The sequence below is a fragment of the Chrysochloris asiatica genome, unplaced genomic scaffold (assembly GCF_000296735.1).
Source record: "Chrysochloris asiatica unplaced genomic scaffold, ChrAsi1.0 scaffold00063, whole genome shotgun sequence".
In the NCBI taxonomy this organism is placed as follows: domain Eukaryota; kingdom Metazoa; phylum Chordata; class Mammalia; order Afrosoricida; family Chrysochloridae; genus Chrysochloris; species Chrysochloris asiatica.
In genome coordinates, this window is record NW_006408581.1 from 15,351,662 (window position 1) to 15,372,893 (window position 21,232).

Genomic DNA, 21,232 nt, shown 5'->3' on the forward strand with positions numbered 1-21,232 from the left:
TATGCTACCTCTTGAAACGGTTGAACATCAACAATTTTCTTTTGGTACAGTGACTTGTGTATTCCTTCCATCTTCTCTTGATGCTTTGTGCATCATTCAATAATTTGCCCAGGGAATCCGTCAATAACAAAAGTCAAGTCTTGACTTTTTTCTTCAATTCCCCCAGCGTATGAAATGCTGAGCATGTTCTTCCTTTTTGTTCTTCTGACTCCAGATCTTTGCAGAGACCTGGATAAATCAGGAAATACAGTAGTTTCCAGATGACCCCAAGAAGCCTGATTCTAAACATCTTAGCTTTAGGATTTATTTGAATGTTTTTCTACTACATAATTCTTTATTCAAGGTTAAACTGAGATTGTTCCATGGTGGTTGGCAGTTAAGTGCTGTGGAGTCGGTTCTGACTTACAATGACCCTGTATAGGTTTTCTGAGGCTGTAAATCTTTACAGGATCAGAAAGCCTCATCTTTCTCTTATGAAACCACTGGTAGATTTGAACAGAGGACTTTGGAGATCAGCAGCCAACTCAAAACAACTACACTACCTTAACCCAAGAATTACATCTCTGAGTTCTATGTCAGAGACTAAATGTTACTGGTTTTTAAGCAGTAAATATTGTACTTACAAAAAATATAACATACACCAAAATGTATGAAGTGAAAAATAAAAGTTTTTCATTTAGCCCAGAAATAATCAGTTTCATTACAAACATATAAAGTTGTAAGTCAAAAATTATGGCTATCAAATCACAAAAACCACTATTAAACAGAAATATCAAATGTGAAGCTATTTTGTTTCTTGGCATACTTTCTATCTGGTTCTGAAGTTGGCATTCCTATTTCTCTAACCCATCTCCAAAGACTTCTGCAGTCTTGGATTTGTACCATATCAAAATGGCAATTTGTACATCCTTCAGGGATTCAAATTATGTTCCTTTTCTGTGTTCTTTGAATTTGGGGAACAAGGGATGTAGTGTGAATGGAATAAGATTTCCCAGTGAAACTGTTGTAGAACAGACAACCCTTGCTACTACTCTCAAAGAATTGAGCAGGTGCATTGTTGTGTTGGGAAAACATTTCTTTACCTTTTCTTACTAATGCAGTTTTTAGTTTTTTAAAAAACTTCTTCCCAATAAGCTTTCATGATCTTCCTGTGTCCTTTGAGAAAATCTATAAAGATTACTTCATTGTAAGCCCCCAAAAGAGTCACCATAACCTTCTGAGCTGACCATTTTTACCTTGAATTTAACTGGTTCAGCAGGTGCCCTTGTAAGCTACTGTTTTGACTGAAACATATTTATGAAGGCTCCCTAATGAGACTAAGACAAGAGTATTATTGAGAGAACTTGTCTGAAGCCATTCACTGATGACAGACACATGTTTAAACACATTTTATTTGGAATAAGCCCATGCATGTATGAACTGTTGCTGTAGTAGTAATATTTTTTGACTTAGCCTTGTTTATCAGTACATGTAAATCTTTAATTTAGAAGTGGATTACCATACATATTTTTTACATTTATAATCAATTTAAATTTTTAGTCTTTTCATTATAAAATAGTAGCGACCCCCACAAAATTAACATATAGCTTAATGAGATAGAATAGAGTGAACACCCTTAAAATTTATGTTGTTGTTAAACGCCGTGGAGTCACATTCCAACCCATAGTGACCGTGTATAGGGTTTCCGAGGAGCAGCTGGTGCGCTTGAACTGTTCAACTGACTTTGCAGTCTGGTGCATTAACCCACAACTTAAAACTACTACTCAGCTCAAAAAAATATTTTTCTAATCTCCCTTGATCCCCTGCATATTTTCTATTCTAATCTCAGCGGTTTGAAACTACCAGCTGCTCCGCGGGAGAAAGATGAGGCTTTCTACTCCTGTAAAGATTTACACCCTCAGAAACCCTGTACAGGGTCGCTATGGGTCGGAACCGAGACTCAGTGGCACTTAACAACAACAACAACCCTTGATCCCCTGCATATTTTCTATTCTAATCTCAGCCTTCTTTCTTCCTCAAAAATAAACTTAATGTTGACCTTTGTAATGATAATTTTTTTGCATGTCCATATAGTTTAGTGGGAGTCCTGGTGTGGCACTGTAGGATAAGCACTTGACCTCAGTTTGAACTGCAAGGCTGGTGGTTCGAACTCACCAACTACTGGGTCGCTATGAGTAGGAACTGGCTCAACTTGGTGGCACTTAACACAACAATAATAGTTTTGTCACTCAGGAATGTAGACTGATACTCTAGTTTTGTTTACTTCTTTAAAATGTGCTATGTCACATTTCTCTCCATTTCTTATTTTCCTTTCATTTTATCTGTTGAAGATGCCATAGTTCAGAGTTTCTCATATTCTGGATTTTATACATACTCATGCTCTAGTTCAGCATGTTCATTTGTTTTCTGTGTTTCTTTCAAATTGCCCACTGGATCCAAAACTTGGACATAGTAATATTTGGTGCCTTTGGCAAAAACAGTGATGTTGAATTCTTGTAGCAGGAGGCAAATAATAATTGGGTATCTCTTTTTCAAGGAGCCCTGGTAGTTTAGTAGATTACGAGCTGGGCTGCTAACCATAAGGTCAGTAGTTCGAATCTACCGGTCTATCCATGGGAAAAAATGAGGCTTTTACGCCAGTAAAGATTTACAGCCTCAGAAACCCTATACAGGGTTGTGCTGAGTCAGAACTGACTGGGTGTTACACAGTGATTATCATCAACATCTCTTTTTGTTGTGCTGTTAACAGTAATTGATGCCTAATGTTAAATATATTGGAGTTTTCTGAACAGTTATATTTTAATTCTTTAATTTCTCTGGTTGGAATTAGTAAATGAAGTGATGCTTCCCTCATACCTTTTTTTTTTGATCAAGTTGTATAGTTTGTTAGAAAGGCATGATAAATGCTTAATTCTTTCTATTAACTTGAATTTTTTTGCTACCAAACTCCAAAGATGGCTGCTTGATTTTCTTTTAATGTCTATTAATTAATATAGTTGCATATATTTGCATTATATAAATATGCATACAGGCAAATAAATGTATATACTCATCTGTGTGAATATCTGTATTATGATTCATACCCTTATGAACTCATGAATTTGAAGATTGATGGGTTTAAGTTGCAGTTATACTAGTTGAAGATTAAATTTTAATCTTTATCTAATGACAGTCTCTTCAGGTGGAGTCCTTTTGACATGACTGAGTCCTTGGTAACTTTCTGTCTAGCTGGCTGTAACACATTTTCTCTTGCAAACCTGAAATCAGCCATTTCTTATTTGGTGGGAATCAAGACCCTAATCTGGGAACTCAGAATTGTGACTGGACTAGCCATTGTCGGTGAACAAAATTAGAAATATACATGTGTTCATATGTAGTTTTGAAAACTAAAATATCTCATGAGTTCATATATATACCTTCAATTCAAGTTAAATTCTGCAACATTTTTTACTTATTATGTATTACATCTAAATCTTTTTTCTACTTCAAGAATTCTGGTTCTCAAAGACACAGAAGATGATGGAATTTACTTGTTATCTTTCCTCTGAAATTTTAAATAGTTGTACTATAATGAGGGGAATTCAGAAAGTTTCTGGAAAAAGGGAACTGAAAGATAGAAGACCCCTTGAATCTTGTTTGAGCTTATAGCTAGTGCATATTATACTCTGTCTCTTGTAAGCCTTGTTTAGTCTTAGTTGTCTAAGTAAACTGCCAGTTTCTGCCTGTTCATTTTGGTTGTGTGCTGCCTGGACTGTCTTAGTTTACTGCTAAGGAAGAGCTCATGAGGACAACATTCCCTGAGTTCAAAAAGCTTATTTTGCCCTTTATACTTGAATGTCAGTTGTGTTGAATATATGAGAGAAAGTCAAAAAGTGCTGCTATTGGGGTACCAGTACGTATATGCAAAGGCTTATTCCAAACTAATTGTGTTTACACATTTCTGCTAGCATAAGATGGCTGCAGACAACTGAATCTTTCTGTAATACAGTAGGGCGCTTTCATAAGAAAGAGTCCAATCAAAACAATGGCTTCTAAAGACTTTGTTGTGGTTATTGTTGTTACGTGCTGTTGTGTCAGTTCTGACTTACAACCACCTTGTATAGGGCTTCCATGGAGCAGCTGGTGGGTTTGAGCCACCAACTTTGGGGTTAGCGGTTCATATCCAATAGCACCACAAAAGTACTCGAAGGACATCTACTAGACCAGTTCAATTCAAGGGGGAGAGGTCAGCTTTTAAGAAGGTGTTGTTGTTGTTAAAAAGTGCCACAGAGTCAGTTCTGACTCCTAGCAAACCTGTATAAGGTTTCCAAGGAGCAGGTGGTGGGTTGAATCACTAACCTTGCAGTTCAAAACAACCTTGCAGTCTAGTACTTATCCTACAGTGCCATACCAGGACTCCTACTTGTTGTGACCTGACTGTTTTTTGGAAATCTGTGGGGTTTTGGAATTATTTAATGTGTCTTCTAGCCATAGTCTTTGTAAACTCCCACCAAACAACTTTTTCCTGATGGGTGTAGATAAAAGAAGCCAGGAGAAGATGCTAATGGATTATAGATTCAGTTGTGAGCATTGTTAACAAAGCTAGTTGTGATTGATCATTTTGCCATCCTGCTGAGTATACAATGAGTCATCTCAGAAGCAGAATGGGGGTTCTCATTACCATCAAAGAAAAGCAAGGAGTGATTAGGTGACTTTTGATAAGAGACCTGAAAGAAGTGATGGCATAAATGAGCCTTGACTTTATGTGGGAAGAAGTTTCTATCAGAGGAAATAGCAAGAGCAAAACCTTGAATACCTCACAAGCAACTTGTGTGCAGTGAGCAGTCGGAGGTGATAAGGAGTGGTGCATAGAGCATTGCTAGAAGAGTGGGAAGGTGTAGAGTATGGCCTGGTTGGGGAATTACAGATAACCTGCTCTGGAGGGAATTTAATCGAACACTAAGAACTAAAGTATTAGTTGTCGTTAAGTGCTGTTGAGTCGATTCCGACCCATAGAGATCCTGTGTAGGGTTTCCAAGGAGCAGCCTGTGAGCTTGAACCATAGACCTTGCAGTTCAAATGACTTTGCTGTCTGACGCATTACCGTACAGCGCCACACCAGGACTCTAAGTCGTAGTAGGCTTGTTTGCATTTTGTAGATACTAGTAATTGAGAGTACAATACATTGGCAAATTTTAATTATAGATTTCAGGACTGCTTACTAATTTGCTTTTTTTTTTTCTTTTTTTAAAGCTTCGGTTCTATGAACTAGTGAATCCATTAAGAAAGGAAATCTGTGAACTACAAGTGAAAAAGAATGAACTATCAGAAGAATCAAGTGCATACAAAGGCCAGCTGAGGCAGCTGACAGAGGTTTGTATGATTTTGATCCATGGTGGGAAGAGACTCCAGTTTTTTCTGTAAGGAGTATACAATTCAGTGATATAAAATGGGATTGGGAATGCTGTCTGCTGTGAATTTTTATAAGTAGTGGGTTGTTGTTGTTAAGTGCTGTCTAGTCTGTGCTGATTCATAGCAACCTTGTATAAAGTTTCAGTGGATTGGCTGGTGGGTTCAAACTGTTGATATTGTTCTTGGCAATCCAATGCTTATCCTCCAGCACCAAACCAGGACTCCCTAAGTATGGCTGTTGTTGTTGTTATGTGCCGTGGAATCTGTTTTGACTCATAGCAACCCTGTACAGGGTTTCTAAGGCTGTAAATCTTTACGGGAGCAGAAAGCCTCATCTTTCTCCTGCGGAACAGCTGGTCGTTTCAAACTGCTGACCGTGAGATTAGCATTCTGATTTGTATCCACTGCACTACCAGAGCTCCTTTAAGTATAGATAGGAGGTTAAAATGGAAAGTCATCTTTAAGACTTGCCAAGTAATCAGGACTAGGACCATAACTGAAAACTGCTGTGCAATCACTCAAGTAAGGCATATGTACAGTGGCGCTGTGGGTTAACATGCTGGACTGCAAAGTCAGTTTGAACCACAAAGTTGCTATGGGTCAGAACCAACTCAATGGCACTTAACAACAACAAGATCTATTTTTGTTTCTTGTGGTAGTATTTTAAAAATTTCTTTCCATAGATATTTTGTTTCTCATGTAAATTCATTCCTATGCATTTCATGATTTGGGTGGCTGTTGTAAATGATATTGTTTTCTTGATTTCCTTTCAGAGTTATCTTTGTTGCAAAGGAATCTGACTGAGTTTTGTATGTTGATCTTGTACCTTGCCACTTAGATGAATCATTCCATTAATTCTAAAAATATAATGGAATCTCTGGGATTTTCTATGTATAAAATAATCAACTGCAAATAAAGTTGTACTTTTTTTTTTCTTTGCCAATTTGAATGGCTTTAACTTCTATTTCTTGTCTTGCATTTGTAGCAAAGACTTTCAGCATAATATTGAATAGCAGTAGTGATAGAGGCAAAAGGGCTTCCTTATTTGGTTCCCATTGCAAGGAGACTGCTTTCAATTTGTTTCCATTGAAAGTAATGTTATTTATTGGTCTTCTATGTTGTTGGTGAGTGTTGTTGTGTCAGACCCTGTGTAGGGTTTCTGAGGAGCAGCTAGTGGATATGAATCACCACCCATATAATTCAAACCGACCTTGTGGTCCAGTGTTTATATGTTGTTGTTTAAGTGCTGTCAAGTCAATCCGATTCATAGTAACCCTGTATAGAGTTTCTGTGGAGCGGCTGGTGAGTTTGAACCACCAACCTTGTGGTTCAAGCTGAACTTGCTGTCCAGTGCATTAACCTGCAGCGCCACACCATGACACCAGTGCTTGTTTAAAATTATGTTGAAGAATTTGTCTTTTAGTCCTATTTTGTTGAGATTTTTTTTCAGCAATGGGTGTTGGATTTTGTCATACCTTTTCTGCATTTATTTATATGATTATATGGTTCTTTTCCTTTGTTTTATTTATGTGATAGTTGTTGTTGATTGTGTTTCCAGTGTTGTGTAATTGTTGCATACCTGGCATGAGCCCCGCCTAGTCATGAATATATATTTTTTGATATGTTGCTGGATTCTATTGGTTAGGATTTTGTTGGTAATTATTGTGTTTATATTCATGAGGAATATTGGTCTCTAATTTCTTTTTAGTGATTTCTTTGACTGGTTTTGGTTTCAGGGTTTTGCTTGCTTCATAAAATGAATTCGGAGTATTCTATCCATTTCTACGCAGTTGAGTACAGTTGGTGTTAGCTTTTCCCTGAATGTTTTGGTAGAACTGACCAGTGAAACTATCTGGGCCTGAACATTTTTTTCTTGGGAGTTTTTAATGACTTGTTTAATTTCTTATTTTGTGATGAGTCTGTTCAAATTTTCTGCCCCGGTCTGTATTAGTTTAAGTAGGTAGTATGTTTGTAGAAATTTACGTCTTCTATGTGTTCAATTTGGTTGGAATACAGTTCTTCGTAGTATTCTATTATTATGATTTTTATTTCAGTTAGTTCTGTTGTGACATCACCCATTTCATTTCTTATTCATGCTACGTGCATCTTCTTTCCCTTTGTTGATTTTATAGGTCTTTTCAAAGAATCATGTTATCTTCTGTAGCTGCCCTTTGACATTTTCTCTTCAGCTCTTTTACTTATTATTTCTTCAAGTTGCTTTATCCTCTCTATGTTCAAGAGCAAGTTTCAGAGTCTCTTCTGACATCCATTTTTATCTTTTTTTCTTTGTGATCTCTTTAATGACCTTTCTTCATATGTGATGTTTTTTTTTTTAACAAACATATTATTGTGAATTGAGTGAAAGCTTGCAGACAGGGTCATCAGTTTTACATTCAACAAATCATACATGTTGTGTCATCTCAGTGATTGCAATCCCTTCCATGCAGCCACAGTCATCCCACTGCCTTCTTGTGCTTCCTGTTTCTATTCCACCCACCGTCCCATCTCTTCTCAACTTTGTCCTTAGATAAATATTGCCCTTTTGATTTTGAATACTTGGCCATTCCATGGTGAGCATATCTTACTAATGTTATCCCCTATATTCCTATCTACTGCTTGACTGAAAGTTGTGCCACAAGGGTGAATTTCTTTCCAAACTTGAAGGGTGGTTGAAGGCCATAGTCTAGGGTTCCTCCAGTATCTTTCTAACTGGTAAGCCTGGCTTTTTTGTTTTTTTTCCTTATAATTTTGAGTTTTGTTTCACATTTTCTTCCATTCCATCCCAGACCTTCTAATGCAATTCCTTTCAGAGCAGCTGGTAGCAGTAGCTGGAAACGATCTAGTTTTTCTGGTTTCAGAGTCATAAAGACTGATGTTCACATGTCCCATTAGTCCATTGGACTAATTGATTTGAAGCATCCACAGTTCTCATCACTTGTCATTCCTCCTCACTTGGAGAGACCAATAGTTGAACCTTAGATGGTCACTCATGAGCTTTTAGGATTCCAGATGCTACTTGTAATAATAATTGTGTGGATGGCTCAGGACTAGAAAGGTTGTGTCATCTGTGTATCTCAGGTTGTTAATAAGCCTTCCTCCAACCCTGATGTACCATTCTTAATATTATTATCCAGCTTCTTAGATTGTTTATTAAGCATACAGCTTGAATAAGTATGGTGAAAAAATACAACCTTGACCCACACCTTTCGTAACTTTAAACCATTTCATATCCCCTTGTTCTGTTTTAGTGATTGCCTCCTGGTCTCTGTACAGGTTCCGTATGAGCAAAATTAAGTGTTCTGGAATTCCATTTCTTTGCAATGATATCCATAGTTTGTTATCATCCACAATACACAGTCAAATGCCTTTGCATAGTCAATAAAACAGCTTTCTGGTATGCCTTCAGCCAAAATTGCTCTGACATCAGCAATGATAATTCTTCATTCCATGTCCTACAAAATCCATCTGACATTCACAATGATACACCTCATTCCATGTCCTTTTCTAAATCCAGCTTGAATTTCTGGCAGTTCCCTGTTGATCTATTGTTGCAACCATTTTAAAATTATATTCAGCAAAATTTTACCTTCATTATGATATTAATAATATTCTTCAATGATCTACATTCTGTATGGTCACCTTTCTGTGGAATGGACTCTAATAAGGATCTCTTCCAGTTGGTTGGCCTAATTTCTTAACATAGACTAGCATATGCTTCCACTTCTGCTTGAGTTCGTTCAAACGTTACAGCTGGTATTCATTCCTTCAATGCCTGGAGCCTTATTTTTTGCTAATACCTTCAATGCAGCTTAGACTTCTTCTTTCAGTGCCATCCGTTTTCTTAATCATATGCTAATCTCATGGTCAGTAGTTCAAAACTGCCAGCTGCTTCGTGGGAGAAAGATGAGGCTTTCTGCTCCAGTAAAGATTTACAGTCTCGGAAACCCTGTGCAGGGTCACAGTGCGTCAGAACCGATTCCATGGCACATAACAACAACAACAACAACACCTGATATGGGTTAACGTCAACTAATTCTTTTGGTATAAGGATTGTGTATTCCTTCCACCTTCTTTTTATGCTTCCTACATCATTCAATATTTTTTTGCTCAATATATTTAAGTCCTTCAATATTTCAAGTCAAGGCTTGAGTTTTTTCTTTAGTTATTTCAGCTTGAGAAATGTTGAGCATGTTCTTCCCTTTGGTTTTCTAACTCCAGGTCTTTGCACATTTCATTATAATACTTTACTTTGTCTTCTTGATCTGCCCTTTGAAGTTTTCTGTTTTTTGCTTTTACTTCATCATTTCATTCATTCACTTTATCTTCTGTACATTCAAGAGCAAGTTTCAGAGTCTCTTCATACATCCATTTTGGGTTATTTACTTATTTATTTTGGGGTGGTGGGCAGGAGTCAGGAGTAAGGGTTAGGTTTGGGACTGGCTAGATCTAAGCTAGGCCTAGGCATTTGTTGTTAGGGTTATAGTTTAAGGGAGTCCTGGTGTGGTTCTTCAGGATAATGCACTGGACTGCAGTGTCGGTTTCAACCACAAGGTTGGCTGTTCAAAGCCACTAGCCACTCCTTAGAAACGGCTCAAACACACTTAACAAGTGTTAAGGGTAAGGTTTAGGCTAGGAGTAAGGCTTAGTCTAATTTTTAGTGTTAAACTTAAGTTTATTTTTTTTTAAATCTATCTTTTCTTGAAATCTATTTGATTTCCCCTTCATTTGGAATTTTAGAAGTACATTATTCCCTCATTTTACTCGATGGTATTTTTGTTGTGATTGTTTCATCTGTATCTCTGGTTCTCTATTATCAGCCTTTTAGATCTGTTTATTTTGCATACTTCTGTGTCTGGGTTGAGTCTAGGTGATGTTGAGGGTTGGAAATGTAAAGGTAGACATTTTGTAGCAAAATTTGCAGTCCAGAGTGGAGGTCCCTGGGACCATCAAGGGAGAAGAGTGGAATGTGGGACCCTACCCAGAGAAGCAGTGACTTCAGAGACAATGATGTGGAGAGGTGGAACGGCTGGGGACTCTAGACCCAGAAAGGGAGAGGGGTTGTGTGCTGACACCAGGGGGCAGACTTGCAGGGTATATACCCTTTGGTTGGTTGATGATGCATGGAGGGAATTGTAACCATGGCAATGAAACGGTAACAAGATAGGATGAATGTATAGCTAATGTTCTCCCATGTAAACTATCACATAATTCACTATAAAACATTTTTTAAAAGCCCACAAAGGGCAACATTTACGTAAGGACGAAGTTGAGAAGGAATGAAAGGAGGGTAGCATGGAAATAAGAACCACAGAGAGGAAGTGGGATAACTGTTGGTGCATGGAGGAGATTGCAATCATTGAGATGGAACAAAATGTATGATTTGTTGTATGTAAAACTAATGAATCCTGTCTGTAAACCTTCACTCAATTCATAATAAGATTTAAAAAAAAAAAGAGGCCAATACCTATCCATTTCAGCTCACTAGATACAGATTTTTCTTCATTCCACTTCATTTTTTAAAAACCTTTATTATAAATTGAGTGAAGATCTACAGAACAGATCATCAGTTTTACATTCAACAATTCATACACCTGAGAAGGGTTAGGAAGGTGGGTGCGATGCAAATAGGAATCACAGAAGGAAGTGGGATAACTGTTGTTGCATAGAAGGGATTGTAATCATTGTGATGAAACAGTGATTTTCTGAATGTAAAGCTGATGATTTTGTCTGTAAATTTTCACTCAATTCAACTAAAAGTTAAAAAATAAACGAAGTGGACTAAACTCTGCAATTCATAGAAAATTTCTACAACTCTATAAGAAAAAGACACATAACCTCATTAAAAACTGGGCAAAGGACATGAACTGGCACTTCACCAAAGTTATTCAAATGACCAAAAACACATGAAAATGTTAGTAATCAACTACTTTAATGACCCAATGGAACACATAAATTAGAGAGAAGCTAATCAAATCAACAACGAGATATCATCTCACCCCAGCATTAATTGTTGTTGTTGTTGGTTGCCATAGAGTTGGCACGAACTTACAGCAACCTTGTGCAAAACAGAGTGAAACACTGCCTGGTCCTGCACCATCCTCACAATCATTGCTAAGCTTGATCCCATCTCTGCTGCCACTATGCCAATCCAGCTTGTTGGGGGTCTTCCTTCTTTTCTCCAACCCTCCATTTTACTAAACATGATATCCTTCTCCAAGGATTGATCTCTCCTGATAATATGTCTGAAGTATAAGAGACGAAGAAGTCTGGCTATCCTGCCTTCCAGGGAGCACTCTGGCTGTTCCATCGCAGATCTGTTTGTTCTTTTGTAAGTCCATGGTTCAATATTTTCCTCCAACACCATAACTCAAATGGCATCAATTCTTGTACGGTCTTCCTTATTATTCATTGTCCAAGTTTAGCATGCATATGAGGTTTTTGAAAGTACCATGGCTTGGGTCAGGTGCACCTTAGTCCTCGAACTGACATCTTTGTTCTTCAATACTTTTAAAGAGGTCTTGTGCAGCAGATTTGCCTAATGCAATCTGCCCAGTGCAATAAGTCATTGGATTTCCTGACTGCTGCTTCATGAGTGTTGATGATTGATCTGAGTAAAATGAAGTCTTTGACAGCGTCAATCTTTTCTCCATTTATTTGGATGTTATTTATTAGTTCACTAGTGAGGGTTTTTCTTTTCTAGACATTGAGGTGCACTCATACCGACAGCTGTGGTTTTTTATCTTAATCAAAAAGTTGGTGTTTTTTTTTTAATCAGTAAGTATTTTAAGTTCTCTTTCTTTCCAGCAAGCAAGGTTGTATCATCTGCATATTTCAGATTCTTAATGAGTCTTCCTCCATTCCTGATGCCACGTTTTTCTTCATATAATTCAGCTTCTTGGATGATTTGCTCAGGATATGGATTGAATAAGTTTGGTGAAAGAATACAACCTTGGCACACACCTTTTCTGATTGTAAACCATTCAGTGTTCCCTTGTTCTATTTGAACAACTGCCTCTTGGTCTGTGTACAGATCCTCATGAGCACAAATAAATGTTCCAGAATACTCATACTTCACAATGTTGTCCATAGCTTGTCATGATCCACACAATGGAAAGCTTTTTGTGTAGTCAATAAAGTACAGGTAAACATCTTTCTGGTATTTTTTGCTTTCAGCCAAGACCCATCTCACATCAGCAATGATATCCCTCTTTCCACATCCTGTTTGAATGTGACTTAAACTTTTGGAAGTTCTCTGTCAATGTATAGTTGCAGGTGTTTTTGTTAAATTTTCACATCAGCAGTGATAGCCCTCTTTCCACATCCTGTTTGAATGTGACTTAAACTTTTGGAAGTTCCCTGTCAATGTATAGTTGCAGGTGTTTTTTGTTAAATTTTATCAAAATTTTGCTTGCATGGTATATAAATGATTTTGTCCAAAACTTTCCACATTCTGTTGGGTCACCTCTCTTTAAAATGGCTACAAATGTGAATCTTTTCCAGTCAGCTAGACAGGTAGTCACCTTCCAAATTTCCTGGCATAGATGAGTGAGTGCTTCCAGTGCTGCATCAGTCTTTTAAAAGATCTCAATTTTTATTCCATCAATCCCTGGTGCCCTGTTCTTTGCTAGTGCCTTCAATGCACCTTATGCATCAGGATCATTGGCTCTTGATTATATGCTACCTCTTGAAATGGTTGAACATTGACCATCTCTTTCTGGACTCTGTATTCCTTCCATCTTCTTTTGATGCTTTCTTTGTCATTCAATATTTTACATATAGAATTCCTTCAATATTATAAGCTGAGGCTTGAAATTTTTCTTTAGTTCCTTCAGCTTGAGGAATGCTGAGCATACTTTTCCCTTTTGGTTTTCTAATTCCAGGTTTCTGACCATTGGGTTATATATAATATTTGACTGTCTTCTCAAGCTGCCTTTTGAAAATTTCTATTCAGCTCTTTTACCTCCTCATTTCTTCATTTGCTTTAGCATCTCTATAGTGGAGAGCAAGTTTCAGAGTTTCTTCTAACATCCATTTGGTCTTTTCCTTCTTTCAAGTCTTCTTAATGACCTTTTGCTTTTTTTCCTGTATGATGTTCTTGATGTCATTCCACAACTCGTTTGGTCTTCCATCTTTAGTGTCTAATGCATTATATCTGTTCTTGAGATGCTCTCTATACTCAAGTGGGACAACATTAAAGGTCATATTTTGGCTTTTGTGGATTTGTTTAATTTTTTTCAGCTTCTGTCTGAACTTACGTATGAGCAATTGATGGTCTGTTCCACTTTCTGCCCCTGGCCTTGTTTTGGCTGATGATATGGAGCTTTTCCACCATCTCTTTCCACAGATGTAATCAATTTGATTTCTGTGTATTCCATCTGGTGAGGTCCATGTGTATAGTTATCTTTTTATTTTTTTATTGTGTATTGAGTGATCGTTTACATGGGAGAACATCAGCTTTACATTCATCCTATCACATTTCGTTTCATTGCAATGATTATAATCCCTTCCATGCATCATCATTCAACATCATTTGCTTCCATTCCCTCTGTTTTTTCTTTTTTTTGGATGTACACCGAAGCACTAGGAATATATAACCATTCAAACAACCAAAGCCCATACCCTGCAAGCCTGCCTCCAGGCCACCAGCACACAGCCCCTCTCCCTCCTTGAGTCCAGAGTCCCTAGCCGCTCCATCTCTCCATGTCATCATCTCTGCCTCCAAATCTGGCATCGCTGCTTCTCTGGATAGGGTCCCACACTCTGCTCTTTTCCCTTGATGTTCCCAGGGTCCTCAGCTCTTAGACCACAAGATCAACCACTCCCCTCCTTTTGTTAACAAACCATCCACCTTTACATTTGCAACATTCACAGTTAGTCCTGATAGCAACTATTCACTATTGAACCACAAGAGTCTTATCCCTATCTCCTTTCAGGTAACCCCATCTAGAGAGGTTTGAAACCACTCAGTGGAGATTCTACCTACCACCACACCCTCTGAAACTAAGCTCCTTCTTGAAAGCTTGTAAGCCAGTCACTTCATGCCTTTGTAGCCCCATCCCATTTTGAGTAGCCAATGTCTACATTGCCCATCCTTGTCAATCCTATGTATCGAGGGGGTAGGAATGATCCTTACTGTAAAGATTTGTTCCCTCTTTTAAGCTAGTACATCCATAAAAATAGGTCAAGTTCATCAAATTGTAGTGCATTACATTTTTTTCCCTCTTCTTTCTTCCTCTAGTTGAGTTCCGATCATCCATCTATTAAAGCTAAATCAAATGGGTACTATCTGCAAGAATGGGTGTTCTTGTGCATCTCCCCTCACTTCCTATCAGCTAGACACATCACTCTCCACTCTAGTCCTCTGTGGCTATGTCCCTGTCCCTGAGCTCAGGAGTCCTCAGGTCTCGCTATACTGCTGGCCAACCAAGTCTCAGTCCAGGTTGGCAAAAATCTATTTAATGTGGTCAGACTTAGCTCACAGCTTCATTGCTGTTTCTCCTCCACTTCGTCTTATCTGTAGACCAGTGTGGTCACCAGCAAGATTACTTGCCTGCTCGTGTATTCCCTTTGAGTTTCAGTCTTGGAAGGGGGTTTGCCCCAAGAGGACTTGATTCCTTGCCTTGATCTCTCTCCAGAGTACAACTTGCTTGTTCTTGTAATAGTCAATCTGTATAGTCATCTTTTATGTTGTTTAAAAAAGGTGTTTGCAATGAAGTCATTGGTCTTGCAAAATTCCATGATGCGATCTCCAGCATCATTTCTATCACCAATGCTGTATTTTCAAACTACTGATCCTTCCTCTTTTTTTTCCCAAACTTTGCATTCCAGTCACCTGTTATTATTTTAATTGCATGTTTGATCAGTTTCAGACTGAAGACGTTGATAAAATTTTCCATTTCATTGTCACTGGCTTTAGTGGTTGTTGCGTAAATTTGAATAATAGTGTTATTAACTTGTCTTACTTGGAGCCATGTGGATATTATCCTATCACAGATAGCGTTGTACTTCAAGACAGATATTGATAAGTTCTTTTTTATGATAAATGCAACACCTTTCCTCTTCAATTTGTCATTCACAGCATAATAAACCATGTGATTGTCAGATTCACAATGGCCAACACCATTTCAGCTCACTAATGCCTAAGATATTAACGTTTATGCATTTCATTTTTGCCAATTTCCAATTTTCCTAGATTTATACTTCATACATTCCATGTTCCAATTATTAATGGATGTTTCCAGCTGTTTCTCTTCATTTTGAGTTGTGCCCCATCAGCAAATGAAGATCCCAAAGGCTTTACTCCATTTGGTCATCGTGGTCAACTCTACTTTGAGGAGGCAACTCTTCCTCAGTCATCTTATGAGCCCTTCCAACCTGAGGGGCTCGTCTTCCAGCACTCTATCTGACATTCTGATGCTCTTCGTCATGTTTCAGTATTCAGTATTCTGGTGCTGACAGTGTCCCACTGCTGTTCATAAGGTTTTCAGTGATTGAATATTTGGACGTAGTCCGTTTCTCATTCTTCCTAGTATGTCTTCGTCTGGAAGCTCAACTGAATGAAGTTTGTCCACTGCGGGTGACCTTGCTAGTATTTAAAATACCCGCATCATAGCTTCCAGAATCACAGCAACATGCAAGCCACCACAGTACGACAACCTAACAGATGAGTGGTGGTCAGTATTAATAGCAAAGTTCAGAATAGAAAACCACAAATGTTGGCAAGGGTGTAGAGAGACTGGGATTTTCCTTCGCTGCTGGTGTAACCACTACGGAAATTGTTAGAGTGCTTCCTTAAAAACTTGGAAATAGCAATACCATATAACCCAGTAATCCCTGGACTTGCTATGTGTTCTCAGGAAATAAGAGTCATATGAAGGTATCAGAAGCTTTTCTCCATCTATATTTTTAAGCTCAACTCTACTTTGAGGAGGCAGCTCTTCCTCAGTTGTATTTTTTGTGTCATCCCATTTGAAGGGGGCATGCTCATCTTCTTGCATTATATCATACAGTGTTCTGATGCTGCGTCTTAGGTTTTCAATGACTAATCCTCCAGAAGTGAACTGCCTATACCTTCTTCCTGGTCTGTTCTTTGTCTGCAAGCTCTGTTTAACCTGTCTACCATAGGTGACCCTGCTTTTATTTGAAACACTGGTGGCATAGCTTCCCACATCATAGCAACTGGCTACTCACCGCAGTTTGACCAACTGGCAGGCAAGTGTTTTCATACATAGCAAACTCAGCCTTTCACTTACCAGAGTTTAATTTCTTGATTTTGTTACATTGCTTTAGAGCGTATCCATCCTTTTCTCTTAGAAGGCTGGTAAGGTGGTTATTGTTATATTGCATAGCTGTCTCTTGGGCAGCAGCTAAAATTGCAATTTCTTCTTTTCAACTTCAGCACGATTACTTAGAGTCTTCCCAAACATGTGTTGTTTGAGGTCAGCCAGAGACTGACAGGTATAAAATGTTTCAAAAAATTCATGGAAAAATTAATTATCTTTTAATTTTATTTTCCACCAACTGTTTTTTTAAAAAAAACTTTAAAAATTGTTAATTGGGTGCAGGTTTAGAGAGCAAATAGTTTCTCTTTCAGTAATCCATACACATTTTGTTAAATGCCATTGATTGTAATTCCTACAATGTAACATTATTTGTCCCACTTTCCCTACGTTTCCCATTTCCATAACTCCTTCTTTCCTAACCCTTCTGAACTGTGTCTTTGGGTAGATGCTGTCCTATGTTCTGAAATGGTGGCTTATTCTAAGGAGTGCTGCCTCCCCTGTGTTATTGTTCCTTTTCCAGACTTGTCTATTGTGTGCCTGAGAAATGGGGTGAGTTCAATTTCAGACGTGAAGGGTGGCTTAGGGCCATAGTCTCAAAGGTTCTCTGCGTCTATAGCTAAATAGTAATCCTAGTCTTTTTATTGTCTTGCAAGTTAGTTTTTCTTCAGCCTGTAAAAGCTTAAATCTCTGATGGGTTTTGATGGTGGTCGTGGGCAACACTTGCAGGGCTAAATCAGGGTGACGGTGTTGGCTCCTTCTGGGCTTCAGGAGAGCTGTCCTGACCATATTGCTGTGAGTGGCACCTCTCACACAGTAACATAGTTTCACACACAGCTTGGGAAGCACGGATGTGTAGCAGTACTGAATTGTGGATGCATAATGATTGGTGTTGTGTATGGGGAAGCTGGTTCTGACTCCTACAACCCTACAGTGGGGAGTAGAACTGCCCCAGAGAATCACCAAGGCTGTAATCTTTACAGCAGATTGTCAGGGAGTTCTCCCATAAAGTGGCACAACTACCTTGCAGTTGTGCACATCCTATAACCTGCACGAAGACTCCTACGTAAAGATTTGTTGTTGTGCCGTAAAGATATATTAAAATATGTGATCAGACTTTATAAGCCATAATGGTGTTAGGAGCGATCCAGTCAGTTCTGCCTCATAACTCCCCTCTGTTGTACAGAACACAACACGGCCCAGTCCTGCGTCAGCCTCACAGTCGCTGCTGTTTTCCAGCCCATTGTTACAGCCACTGTCAGTCCATCTTGTTGAAAGTCTTTTTCCACAACCCTTTACCAAGGATGCTATCCTTCTCCTGGGACTGGTCTCTCCTGATATGTCCACAGTCACAAAATCCTTGCTTCTAAGGAGTTTTTAGGCTGTAATTTTTCCAGGACAGATTTGTTTGTTCTCCTGGCAGTCCAGAATCATACTACAGCTAAAGAGAGCATTGAATTGAAAGATGATAAATTCAGGACAAATAGAAGAAAGCACTGCTACTATCTTACAGAACAAGCAAACCTAAAAGAACAGGCATAGGTCAAAAATAGACATGTCTAAAAGTAATGGCAGTGATACTGATAATTCCATAATTTTTAAAAAATGTTTTATTGTGAATTATGTGATAGTTTACATGGGAGAACATTAGTTTTACATTCATCCTATCATATATCCATAATGTTTTGATAAGAAAAGGTAAAAAGATATTTGTTGGCTATATCTCTTGAGTATTAAGACTGGTATTAGGAAGACAAACTTTATATTTTACTGTTTAAAACTAAGACTTCCTGACTTGAGCTAGTTTTATCAAAAATGGTGTTAATTTTTTTTTTACCACTTGGTGGCAGCATACATCTATCTAATTTTTTTAAAAGCACTTTTGGGCTACTCAAAATAATCATGTCATTTTTGACCTAGTGCCTAAATTTTACATTAAATTACCTCATTTTCATTTATGGCCTTATTTGCCTAAAACCAATAAAATACGGTTTCTTTCTATTTTAGTAGGTCTGTAACTGGGAGAAAGGATTATAAAAACTGAAACTTTTTTGAACATTTATTTTTTATCAGAGGTTTCTCAATGGTATGATTTTAGAATTATGCCTAACAAAATTGCTCAGGGAAGTTAAAGCCACACAGTTCATTTAGCTGCTTTTTATTCATAGAATATGCTGGCTCATGACAGATATGAGGTGAAAACTGTTTTAGAAATTCAATAGAATATGATACTTGATCTATATAAAAAAGAAATTATTGTTTCTGAAGTACCAACTTTTTGTAGATTTCTGGGATTTTCTTTTGTAATTTCCCCCTAAATTTTTAATTATTTAGAAATATCTAAAAACTAAAACTGAAAGTTGGGAGCCCTGTGATTCCATGCAATAAGCATGGGCTGCAAAACGCAAGTCTGCAGATCGAACCCGCCAGCTGCTCCGCTGGAGAAAAGTGAGCCTTTCTGCTCCTGCGAAGATTTAAAACCTCGAAACCCTGGCCTGAGTTGCTGTGACTCTGAACTGATTCCGTGGCATTTAACAACAATGACAACACTGATCAATAGGACTCATCTTTTAGTTCAAGTGTGGAATTTTCTTGTAAATGTTAATAATGTTTTGTTGTTGTTGTTAAGTGTCCTCAAGTCAGTTCTGATTCATAGTGGCCCTTTACAGGATTGCCAAGGTGAATTTGAGCCACCAACTTTGCAATCCAGTGCTTATCCAACTACACCACACTAAGACTCCTAGTTAAACAACAAATTTTCACTGCCAATAAGTCGATTCCTGCTCAGAGTTTCCAAGACTAAATCTTTGTAGGCACAGACAGCCTTGTATTTCTCACACAGTGGCTTAGGTGGATTTGAACTGTCAACTTTGTGATTAGCAACACAACGACTAACTCACAGTGCCACCAGAGCTTCTTAGTTAAAACATGTTATTGTTGTTAGGTGCCATTGAGTTGGTTCCGACTCATAATGACCCTATACAGGGTTTCCGAGGAGTGGCTGATGGGGGTAAACAACTGACCTTGCAGTTCAAACTGACCCTGTGGTCCAGTACTTTTCCTGCAGCTCCATACTCAATACATACATGGTCTTATGTGTATGTATTGAGTTTCTATGTTTCTATGTTTCTATGGTATTTTTACTTACTAATAATGTATGCAGCCTTTAAGGACTCAAATCTTTACATGGACTTTTGGTAGTGGTCGTGGGGGAATTTTGGTTTATTTTATCACATGTAACTAAGCTATGTGCAGCTGCTTTGCTGTTGTAGTTATTTTAGCATACTTCTTTCATTTCAAAAGAAAGAAATATAAACAATATAATATGAGGCATTAATGAGTCACCACTTCGTAAAGCTATTAAGTTTCATGAGGAAATGGTGAATCTTTTTCTTCTATGAGAACTTAAGTAACTAGGAAGTAAGAAGAATGCTTTGTTCAAGGTAATTTCCTTGTTTAAAGCATAGTTGATATTTATTGAGAAGTCTGTAATTTAAACTTTAGACTTACCCTAAGTATTCATATGTAACTAGTATAGTTTGATTTATATGAAATTAGGTATTTAGTTAATTATACTGGTTTTTATATTTCAAGGAGTATTAATTGCTTTGTATTTTTTTCAATTCTACCCAATCATAAACTTAAAAGTCCTTTATAAGACTTACTTATGTGATGATACCCATCGGTTATAATTACTCTAGTTTTAAACAAACTTGTTAGTAAACAATCCATTTGACTCTACATTATATAAAAAATAAATTGTTGTTAGATGCCCTTGAGTTGGTTCAGACTCATGGCGTTCCTGTATAGGGTTTCCGAGGAGCAGCTGGTGGATTTGAACTGCCTACTTTGTGGTTCACAGTCTAGTACTTATCCTATAGTGTCACATCAGGAGTCCAAAAAGCAAATAATACAACTTAAAAATTTAAAGCTGCACTATTGGATACCTCTATATGTTCGTATTTTGTACTGAGATGGAACTATGAATCTCAGTGTTTAGTAAACAATTTAGGATTCTAATGTAGATGGTTCACGGGCCATGAACATATATTTTTAAAAAATAATTTTTGTGTTTACTTATTAACTGAGGTGAAAACTCCCTTTGAATTGTTAATTAAATTCCATAGCTTTAAGTTTTATATATTATTAGTGTCATTCCTTGTCCTCATAATAATCTGCGTGATTTATTTAGCATTTCCAAGAATACAGTGGAGTACCAGGAGCTTTAGCACTTGTTCTGACTTATGGTTGCTAACACACCTGGAAAACCTGATGCTTCTTCACAATAATGCAAATGACTCACAGATTAAAAATGCATGGAGGGGAGAGTATACCAGAAAGCCGTGATGGAGGCAATTTTAAACATGTCATCCGGAAGAAGCATCGTTTAGCTGATTGTTCCAGAACTGCTATATAAAATAATAGTTTTACTTTCATCCTATCGTATATAGTTTCATTTTCATGGTTACAACATAGTTTCATTTTCATGGTTACAATCCCCTCCATTCATCATCAACCAACCAAAGGGTATACCCTACAACCCTGCCCCCCTGTCCTCAGCA

General features: G+C 37.7%; 1 protein-coding gene across 1 annotated transcript in view; it reads left to right on the forward strand.

The window, feature by feature from the left end:
• Nucleotides 1-21,232, forward strand: part of PIBF1 (progesterone immunomodulatory binding factor 1) — a 310,762-nt gene that overhangs the window by 20,647 nt on the left and 268,883 nt on the right. The window contains exon 4 of the mRNA XM_006864318.1: nucleotides 5,233-5,352. Coding sequence (XP_006864380.1) covers nucleotides 5,233-5,352 — 120 coding nt within the window. The remainder of the gene's footprint in view (nucleotides 1-5,232; nucleotides 5,353-21,232) is intronic.